The sequence below is a fragment of the Triplophysa rosa genome, linkage group LG22 (genome assembly GCF_024868665.1).
Source record: "Triplophysa rosa linkage group LG22, Trosa_1v2, whole genome shotgun sequence".
Taxonomy (NCBI): Eukaryota; Metazoa; Chordata; class Actinopteri; order Cypriniformes; family Nemacheilidae; genus Triplophysa; species Triplophysa rosa.
Genome location: NC_079911.1, coordinates 7,488,065 through 7,498,437, shown reverse-complemented (window position 1 = coordinate 7,498,437; position 10,373 = coordinate 7,488,065). Strand labels below are relative to the sequence as shown.

Here is a 10,373-nt window from a genome sequence, read left to right as displayed (position 1 = left end):
TTACTTACAGGATCATTACTGTCAGGTTCCTCGAATAAGACACCTGCAAAAGATTCATCTTGAGCAAACCCTGCCCTCCCTTTGGGAGAATAAATACAAGCAATTCATCACACTGACATAAAACAACAACTGAGAATGAAGCCAATAAAAAAATTCAAAACTAGCATACTTTTATTTCATGAGGGCCCTCTAAGAAGGCATTCTGCCTTCATGAGATAACTAATAAAATTGTGTGTTTTAGTTTGTAATATATAGCCTGTCAATAGGAGTACTCACTTTGACGGCCCAAGGATGCCCGAGTGTCAGACACAGATCTGTGCCGAAACGGTGCAGGTTCCTCTGAGAAAGTCGATAGGCTGCTTGAATCTTCATGAGCCAAAACCTCTAATCTTTGTCTTGCAAGATAGTTTATTGCTTTCTCATTCAATCGCGCACACTGCCAAAACATTTAGTGACAAACTTAATGTACTGCAAACCAGAGGTGGACAGTAACGAAGTAAATTTACCTGAGTACTGTACTTAAGTACACTTTTTGAATATCTGTACTTTACTTGAGTATTATTTTTTCTGAGTACTTTTACTTTAACTTCACTACATTTGAAAGACAAATATCGTACTTTTTACTCCACTACATTTATAAAAAGATCCAAAAGTAGAAAATGGTTTCTATGCAGCGGNCTCGCACCGTTACCTCACGGCTCTCGTCCCGCCTTCCTCGTTACAGTGTATTAACACAGAATGCTTACACATTATGTTTTATTTTCTGTTTTTAGTACTTTAGTAAACATACTATAAAATGATAACAATTAATTGTAAACTGTGTTGTGAAGGTGTGTATCTCCATTATAAAGCTATTCACAGGGTTACAATGTACCACAGATTTCATAAACGTGTGGTCATCCTTCTACTCCTGAAAAAGTTCGACAGTTTTGTCTTCTTCTTTGGCTGATCGCTTTGAGAAACAAATACAAGAATGACATCACATAACAAAAATTATATAATATATATATATACTGTGTAGTGGAAGACAAATATCTTCTATTATTACATATTTCAAATATTTTTTTACCTTTTGCTTTGGGGAGGCTTTTGTGTTTCCTGTCTTCTAAGTGAAGTAAATTTTATCTTCTGGATCTTACTTGGCTTTTTGGATTCATGTTGTGGTGGCTGCTTTAACAAACAGAGGAATATATTAGTGATCACTTTCAACATCCACATTTCTTTGCTACCTACGCTACTAATAATATTTATATTGTTTAGTTATTTCACTGACTATTTACTTACAGGATCATTACTGTCAGGTTCCTCGAATAAGACACCTGCAAAAGATTCATCTTGAGCAAACCCTGCCCTCCCTTTGGGAGAATAAATACAAGCAATTCATCACACTGACATAAAACAACAACTGAGAATGAAGCCAATAAAAAAATTCAAAACTAGCATACTTTTATTTCATGAGGGCCCTCTAAGAAGGCATTCTGCCTTCATGAGATAACTAATAAAATTGTGTGTTTTAGTTTGTAATATATAGCCTGTCAATAGGAGTACTCACTTTGACGGCCCAAGGATGCCCGAGTGTCAGACACAGATCTGTGCCGAAACGGTGCAGGTTCCTCTGAGAAAGTCGATAGGCTGCTTGAATCTTCATGAGCCAAAACCTCTAATCTTTGTCTTGCAAGATAGTTTATTGCTTTCTCATTCAATCGCGCACACTGCCAAAACATTTAGTGAGAAACTTAATGTACTGCAAACATGTAGTTTCAGTTGACAGGAAACAATATGCCTTGACACCATTGGCATGAATTCAGCTGGAGAACAGAAACAGGAAAGACTTTAAAAAGCTGTTGGATTAAATATCAATGTCACTTACCTCTGTTTCAGCATGCTGACTCTTAAGGTTCTCCACCTCCTTCTGGAGGTTGTGGTTTTGCTGCTGCAGCTTTGCAATGTTCTCCAGCATCCTGCAGACCTGCTCCAGGTAAAGAAGCCCTGGAGAGAGCTTGTCTAATCTCCTTTGCTCCGCTTCTTCAAACTGTTAAGAGACATCAGACAGAGAGATCATGACCTGTATTCATTAGGAATCCTATTGTTGGCATCAGTATATACCATGTAATATAATTTGTTAGGATATGAAAGGCAAAAGTTAATTTAAGAACATCCCTCTTGCTATATGAAATATAACACTTGATCTGTGTTGTAGATATAGATTTTCTTATCTTAATGCTAAATACAGTTTGAGTTGCTTGGTGGACAACTGCCACAAGACGTTCAATGAAATAAAAAATATACTGTATAATTTACTACTAGCATCACCAAAGACAAAAAAATAATATTGTCTTAAAACAGTTGTCCTGATGAATCCCCCATTTGCCATTAGTTACATTAGTCACATTAGTTTTAAATTTAGTTGTCATTGTATATTAAGCTGGAATGGGAAAAAATATTCAAACACAAAAAGGACATACTTTAGCTTTAAAGGAATTGAAAATGAAAAACACTGTTGGCACATGGCACATTTCTCGTCACTATAGATGTCACAGTGATATTCAGTGTTATTAATTTTAAATTTGCTGTGCTGATCTGTATGTTTGAATGGACATGTAAAAAATCTATCGCTAAATTTATTTATTTACCAACTGGAGTCAATTGGATGGAGCTTCGCCAGGTGTATACTGTAAGAAGATACTACGACTGCATTTTAGTATAAAAATTATTTGTGTTAAACTGAAGCAAGGAAGTTATATACATCTGGGAAGGCATGAGGGTGAGTAAATGATATTTTATATTTCTTTTAAGAGTATTCATCTTCAAGGGTGTCAACTGTATTTAAGAAATTTTTATTTCTTAGAAAGCAAGGTTCTTTTCTTTTGATCTGTTCCCAGATAGCACAGCTTCTATGTATGCTAAAGATTTGGAGATTTGGAAAACATCAGCTGAGTAAAAATCATAGGAAGAGCAGTTTTACATACATTCTAAACCATAAACATCTTACAGACATCTTCTAGATGTCTATGACGTGATCGGACAGAAGACATCTCTTCTCTTCTTCCTAAAAGAATTCGCAACTCCTTTAGGAGGTGGCTGTAACAAGGAAGGCGGGACGAGAGCCGTGAGGGAACCGGCGAATGTTAAACCAAACTATAATAAAATAAACAAACAACAAAACAAAAGTAAAGGGCCGACAGCACCCTCACGGTCGACTGCCGGCCACACAAACATAATAAAGCATAACATAAAATCCAGGCCTGGTTCTCTCTCGTCCTTCACTGCTGTCGCTCCTGCTTTTATGCTTCCGGAGCTCCTCCGTGAGAGATGCAAGACTGGTGCAACGCGTCGTTCCCTCATGGCCCTCGTCCCGCTCTGCTCGTCACGGTAGCTAATTCGTATGAATTTGTACGATCTCATTTGTACGCTTTAGTATGATTTGTTTTCGTGCCAGTGACGGTGTAGGTGTGGGGTTAGGGAGAGGCTTATAATTCACTCACTGATCACAATAACCCCTGCACAATTTGATGTCATTTATCCCCAAATTCTTAAAAATATATATACAACGTTCATTATGATATTTCCTGATTAAAATGAAATGATGTTTTCCCTCGCAGTTCCCGCAAAAGTGATAATGTTCAAACATGTCCGGCACAGATCGCAATCATCAGAAGCATTCTCGACACCCACACATTCCGTTCCACCTGTACTATACGATGGCACCATTCCAGTCATTCCTTCCTCACCTGAACCAACCGGTTCACATGCGCTAGATCAATGTCTCCTGCCACAGATCCCAGACAAGGGTCCACAGTAAAGAGTGTGCTGAAAAGATGTCTAGATGGTGCATGTGCGTCAGTTTGTTTGCGTGCGTTACGGTAAGATTTAACACGTGTATTAGTTTGGTTATATGTGTAAGGGGTAAACCTGCTCATCGTGTCCTTGAGCTAGTCATAAAAGGTTATGAAACATGAGGATTGCTTGTTATTTGCTTAACCTTGACTTTACACCTCACCTGTTGTCTGTTAAAAATGTCAACTTGCAACTTAGAAGGAATAGTTTAGCTAAAAAGGTTGTCATTGTTTGTTGTCTCAAACGTGTATGTTATTGTTTTTTTTTCCATGAACACAAAGATTTGGAAAAAAAATCCATATTTTTTTAAACGTGCACATAGTGACTATCTAATAATCTATAAAGCTCCTAAAAATTATTTTTGAGTGAGATACACACTGTTATTTCATCATTTACTGTTAATTTTCCCTTCGGCTGCTTTCAAATCTCATTTGCGTCTGCATTAGATACACACATTGTACGAGGTTGATGTCACTGGTGCCAGACAGCATTAGTTGTCACCAAATGAGACACACAATTAAGTGTGAAGAATCTAATCTAAAGCGAAGATTCTGTAGCGAAACCAAACAAAATCAGTTTGGTTAATTTGTCAAATATTACATTTTCACATTTTACTTTTCATCAAAATGCATCAACTATTAATAGCCTATATTCAAAGAAAGTAGAGCTTAACTATGAGATGCTCACCCCCAACCGGTTCCAATGTTTTCTGTACAGCTCGGCTTTCTTGTGATCTGGAGGTTGTGAATGAATTCTCCTTGGACGACTAAACCGATGATGTTCTCTGAAGTTGTTTGTGTGACAGCTGGTTGGAAAGGAGGCCGTGTTACAACGGTACCGTGGTGCAGGGACCCTGCTTTCCATCTGATGCTGGGGTCCTTTTCTTGTGACATGCCCTGACGTTTGTTCTGTCCGTCTCAAAGCTTGTTCTACCTTCAGACATGTGTTTCTTGGAGCCACAGAGCCAAGCGAGACACATGAGGAGGATGAGGAGCAAACAGAAGGAGCTGGAGATGAAGGTTGAACATCATCCTCCGGAGAGCCGTGATCTGTAAGCTGAGATACCTGATGAGAATGACAGGGACTTATCGTACTGACCGTTTCAAATCCAGAGTCCTCCGATTCAGACTTTATATTGGATATTGGAAGAAAATCCCTGGACACAGAGTCACTTTCAGTGAGGTTGAATCCATCCACACCAGCTCCTGTGTGATAGTGTAAATCCAGGCTGCCTTCCGTCACCCAATTCTCAAAGAGATTCCCAAAATTCTTATAGAGGTTCATTGATTTTGAGTTTTCTTTCCCCGGGTATACTATTTTTCTCCTTAGACTACTGTTGTCTGGACAAGTGAGTCTTACAACACCTTGACTTTCTCATAACTGACAAGAAATGTGAAGGAAGTCAGTTTGTCACAATGAACTAAAAACACCTTTCAAAGGCCGCCCACATTCCAACTCCCATGCTTTTCAATCACCTTCTGACAAGTGCTTCACTTCAGCTGCCGTTCCCAAAATCCTGAGCTCATGCCTTTGGCTTTTTGATCTGTCAAGACATGTTTATGAGACTGAAACCGTTCTTTATTACAGTCACACTGAAACTGTATTCTGAAATGTCATTAGAATGATAAGTGAAGATGATTCTAGATCCATTGTAAATATTTAATTCTAATCTAATTATAATGTAAAACTTTGCATTTCTATAAATAGAAAAATGACATGATTGTATTCATTCAGTATAGTATAACAATATTGAAACAACCACGCCATCGTTCACACTGTGACTGTTAACATAACCATCCTCAATCCCTTTACTTAAGGAAATTACTTTTCTAAATTAACTGTTCATCTACATACATTATACGAATGAGCAAACGAAAACTGGGACAGTAGACGTTCACATCTTTGCACATCTAAATCTGCTGGTATGAGCCATGCAGAGGAATCCACATTCCTCTCTATGATAACAACAGCATTTTTTCTCTACAGTATGGAGGAAAAAATGAAAATTTAATCAGAGAAAAAATGCCAACCACAAACAAAAACAAGTGACAAGCATTAAACAAAAAAGCATATCTTTCTCTGTGTTCAACCAAACAAAGAAATGTATACAGGTTTGGAACAACTAGAGAGTGAGTAATTCATGACAGAATTTTACATTTTTGGGTGAACTATCCCTTTAAAATAGTTATTCTGTGTGCATTTCTGCTACTATCCACAAGAGGCTGCAGCATCACATCAACCTTGTGTAATGTTATCTTTAACAGGTAAAAATGACAGCCATCACTAACAACTGCACCATATGTGCCTACCGGACTGCATTCAACGAGTGGTTCGTTTATAAAACATGTATTTTAGGTAGCTACATTAAAAAGTCTCGTTTTTCATCACGATAATCGGGACACCATGCGTCACGTACTGTAAGCGCGCGCTCTCGGGCAGGATAATGGCACGCGGGCGGCCACTCCTCTGTCTCCTCACCTTGACTCCCTCTCTCTAGCAACCGCTACACAACACTTTCCTGCGTAATAAAAACTTTTGCCGGTGAAAGAAAGAATCTGACAGCAGGTCATGGAGCAGTTTCCACCGAAATTTAGTCAAGTTCTGGTGACACCTGACCCGCAATACATCCCAGGGTAAGTCTGTCAGAGTTGTCGGTTAAATGTATTGACATGGTTACTTTTTAAAACGTTAACATGTTTGCACTTATTTAATTTATTCGTTTTATAGTAACCGTGTAGTGTTTTTTTGTTGTTGTTGTTGTTGCATATTTATTATGATTTTTGTAAATACTACAGTTAAATTTGTGGTTGCCGTGGTAATAATGAAAAAACCGTTGGTTGCTATATTTAAACAAAATATAGGGCTGATAATAAATAGGCATAATAAACAAAGTTTAGTTATTCAAATATAACTTTTATACATATTTTCAATACATTCCATTTCTATTACAGTAATATAATATAGTCTTTTAAAACAAGGATACTGTGGTCTGTTTTTACTTATAGTTGTCAAATATTCATTCTGTATGCTGTAACTGTCAATATACAGAAGGATCGGAGTGCAAAATGCTATGATTGGGAAAAATGAATAAATTATGTATAGTAGAGAGCCTATAGTGTCATCATAACTGGTTTTGAAATACACAGACAGCATATTTGACAAATCACCAGATCACATGCGTCACAGTCATATTATACATATTATTACATATTATCTGCTGATGGTTGTGTTTAGGTATGCAGGCTACTGTCCTCAGCTGAAGTATCATGTAGGCCAGTCGTACGGTCAGTTAACAGCGAAGCTCCTGTCCTCTCCTGAGGTCTCTCACTCACAGAGGCTTGTGCTCCACACGGGACGCTTCCCATCCACAGAAAACGAAACGGGACCCCGTGATGAGATCTGGAGGGGACGGCATGGAGTGAACAGGAAACTGGAGAAAATGATACCAGGATACACAGGTTACGTTATGAATGCATAACATACAGGTCAAGCGCATTCTCCTGTCAGATATTTTCGTACGATGATGATTTCCATAAAACTTCCTTGATGTCTGGTTTGCAAAACAGACGTGGTAACATGCACCATATCTGTGTCTTGCACTCCCAGGTTTTGTACCAACGCGTCAAAACTACTTCAGCAAAACATATGCGGAAACCTGTCGAGAGGCTCTGTCACAATTCAACCAGAAACAAGAGAGGAGGATTCGTACAGCCTCTGCTGACCTGCCTTATTCTGTCAACAACAGTGTCCCAGGATTCAAAGTAAGCTGTCACGCTCACTTTACTTCCCTTTGACAGCTCTCCCTTGATGGGTCACCCTGTTTAATTATACATGCTAAATATCTGGTATCAAAGCAGGTCGAGTGTCACGAGCCCTGTAAATGAAAAGACGCGCTGTTACCAAACAGGCTTTCCAATCTGGAATGCAAATGATTTCAGGCCATTATCGTCACATTGTGTTTCAACAAGCTGTGAAAGTCTAATGATTTATTCAAAGGCTACACTTTCAGCTCTTTTCCTTGAAGGAATAATTCACCAAAGATAAAACTGTACACAGCTTCCTCGCCAACATTCCAAAACTGTATGAAAACAGAAGTGGATAGTTAAAAATGCTGCCAAGCTTCAAAAGAACAAATGAGCACCATATATCATATGAAACAATATTGCGAGTCTTCTGGATCCATTTGATTGCTTTGTGTAAGGAACACACTGATAATCTTTCTCCTGCTGTGGCTTTCAAATCAAAAGCAAATGTGTAAAGTCATAATCAGACACATGAAATGTTAGAACTAAACCTGTGCCAATATTCAATAATACAGTATACTGTGATATTGAATGTGCACAATATTGTTATTGAACACACTTCAAAATACTGTTAAGTATCTTGTTATCTAAAGGGTTTAGATTTCAAGCTTTCTTTTTGTCAAGCGGTTTAAATTTACAACATTGTATGTGTGCTGTGTGCAGTATAAGGGGCTGAATGAAAAAGCTTTACAAAGCATAATAAAAGCATGGATTTCATATACTGTATGGTTATAGCTTATAGTTTTATAGTTAATATAGTGTTCATCGCATCCAGAAAGAAGTTTGTGTTTACATAATATATTGTATATCTGTGTACTGTGCATATTTATTTTGTATTTATAAACACATACATCCAATATATATATATATATATATATACACAATATATATATGATATATTAATATATATAATTCAAATTATTTATAAACATTTATTGATTTTTATATTTTTCTTAAATATAGATTACAAAATTAATATGCACAGAGCACAGACATATATTATGTAAACACAAACTTTTATTCTTGATGCAATTATTCGTTTAACCGCCCTAGTTAAAGTATACAGTATCTGGACTAAAACATACCTGCCCAGAAAATAATGATTAAAAATTGTTTATTACAGTTGTGTACTTTTGCACTTGAATGTTTACTTTATACATTTTTATGTATTTTAATGATTTCATTTATTTTATTATAATATTTTTATATTTAAAGTCTTTTAAAGTTGTCAAACTTGTTATTTAGAGGACAACACTGAAGTTGTAAAACTGGTTGTTGTAACAAAATTCAAAAACGTGATAATATTGTATATCGTAAACAATTCAGTAACAATTTACTTAAAGCCTTTATGTATAATGCATTTTAAAGTGTTATTAAATGGTATGATGCAATATAATTGTTCATAATGTGTGTTGTAATACATTAAATGTTGTTGTAAAAAATTATAACCAAATTAAATATGTAAAGTGTAACAATGAATTCATAAGTGTTATAATGTGTTAACTGTAGTTACAATTATTCGTAAGACATTACAATGCATTATAAGGTGCATTACAAGCCATAATTAAAACATTAAAACTACTTTTATGAGGCATTATACAAATATGCTTTAAGTAGTGTTACCAAAAAATCCAGCAATTACTGTCCCTTGATATGAAAAATTGATACAGTCACATGCCTAGTTGGAACCAATAAGATTCAACTTTATTGTCATAAGTACAGAGCAAATAAAATGGAACTGGCATCTCTAGTATCAGCAGAAATAGCAACGTGTTTTAATAAACATACAGTAAATGTGTGTGTACACATTGTATTTGGAGTATAGGGTTAACAACATGTAATGTGTCTTTAATTATTTAAAAAAATCAAATTAATTACTTACTGTTTAAGTTGATGAATGAGACCTCAAGCTAACAGTTGTTGTTTGTTGTAGCCAAGAATGTTGAACACTCCTCTGACAGCAGTATCTAAAGACGCTGCCCCCTACCAGTCCCCGGACCCCTGGAAGCCACAAGGCTCTCCGTACCTCATGGAGGAAAGCAGCCCACATAAGTATTTCATCTCAGGTAAGCCAAAGTTAAGCTTAAGCAAGCAGCAAATAGTATGTTTAATGTTTACCTCTCAGTTAGAAACATGATGTGCTCATAGCTTAGAGCTTGCTTGTAATTTTGAGACCACTTGTAACATTTTGGTATTTACAGGTTTTACTGGCTATGTTCCCAAAGCCCGATTCCTTATTGGAACTGGATATCCCATCATCACCAACAAGGCACTGATCCAGTTTGGCAAGGAAATGAAGGCAGATCAAAGCTCATTCCGACTGCTAGAGGAGGAGACTACTGGCTTGCCTCTGATCACCACAATATACCCCTCCAAAACAGGTCTTCTACCTTCCTACACAGGGCACATTCCAGGTATTTGCCAAAAAAAATAAGAAGGTGGCTACATTCCAGAAATGATGCTGTGTTTATAGAGCAAACGTCATTTTGGCAAAAGTAAACATGGCTACGTAATTGTCTGTCAACAGGATACAGATATAAATATGGCCAAACATTTGGGCAGCTTACCCAAAATGCTCTGGGTCTTGTTGGTACACAGAGGATGAAAAGTGGGGAAAACAGACTGAGCTGAAGAACCAGAATACATTTCACACATCACATCAGAAGACAAATAAAAGCATTTAGTTCAAGAAGCACCAAAATGTTATATCTGCTGAGATAAGTTGATAGGTAA

At 36.8% G+C, this 10,373-nt stretch overlaps 2 protein-coding genes across 4 annotated transcripts; one reads left to right on the top strand and one right to left on the bottom strand.

The window, feature by feature from the left end:
• Positions 1-679: 679 nt before the first annotated feature.
• LOC130546313 (uncharacterized) lies at positions 680-5,249 on the bottom strand. Of its 2 annotated transcripts, none has more exons than XM_057321504.1 (6): positions 4,525-5,249; positions 1,871-2,032; positions 1,553-1,712; positions 1,285-1,355; positions 1,070-1,170; positions 680-952 (listed from the first exon to the last, which is right to left on the bottom strand). In XM_057321504.1, exons 1-6 carry the CDS (start codon positions 5,119-5,121, stop codon positions 883-885), a joined length of 1,161 nt encoding a protein of 386 aa, XP_057177487.1. In that variant the 5' UTR covers positions 5,122-5,249; the 3' UTR covers positions 680-882. The 2 variants fall into 2 exon arrangements, with proteins under 2 accessions (XP_057177487.1, XP_057177488.1); XM_057321505.1 differs by having other exon boundaries at positions 1,070-1,167.
• cimip2b (ciliary microtubule inner protein 2B) lies at positions 2,041-10,279 on the top strand. 2 transcript variants are annotated; one of them, XM_057321507.1, is made up of 7 exons: positions 2,041-3,863; positions 6,335-6,470; positions 7,072-7,295; positions 7,444-7,598; positions 9,574-9,706; positions 9,842-10,054; positions 10,168-10,279. In XM_057321507.1, the coding sequence occupies exons 2-7, from the start codon at positions 6,406-6,408 to the stop codon at positions 10,269-10,271; spliced, it is 894 nt and encodes a 297-aa protein (XP_057177490.1). In that variant the 5' UTR covers positions 2,041-3,863; positions 6,335-6,405; the 3' UTR covers positions 10,272-10,279. The 2 variants fall into 2 exon arrangements, with proteins under 2 accessions (XP_057177490.1, XP_057177489.1); XM_057321506.1 differs by lacking the exon at positions 2,041-3,863 and having other exon boundaries at positions 5,625-6,470.
• Positions 10,280-10,373: the final 94 nt, after the last annotated feature.

Coding starts and splice junctions, on each gene's coding strand:
- LOC130546313 (XM_057321504.1), bottom strand. CDS start 5,121: ATGAACCTCTATAAGAATTTTGGGAATCTCTTTGAGAATTGGGTGACG. Junction 1,713..1,870: donor GTCAGCATGCTGAAACAGAG/GTAAGTGACATT, acceptor ATGTTTTGGCAG/TGTGCGCGATTGAATGAGAA. Junction 953..1,069: donor AAGCCTCCCCAAAGCAAAAG/GTAAAAAAATAT, acceptor TGTTTCTCAAAG/CGATCAGCCAAAGAAGAAGA.
- cimip2b (XM_057321507.1), top strand. CDS start 6,406: ATGGAGCAGTTTCCACCGAAATTTAGTCAAGTTCTGGTGACACCTGAC. Junction 7,296..7,443: donor AATGATACCAGGATACACAG/GTTACGTTATGA, acceptor TTGCACTCCCAG/GTTTTGTACCAACGCGTCAA. Junction 7,599..9,573: donor ACAGTGTCCCAGGATTCAAA/GTAAGCTGTCAC, acceptor TGTTTGTTGTAG/CCAAGAATGTTGAACACTCC.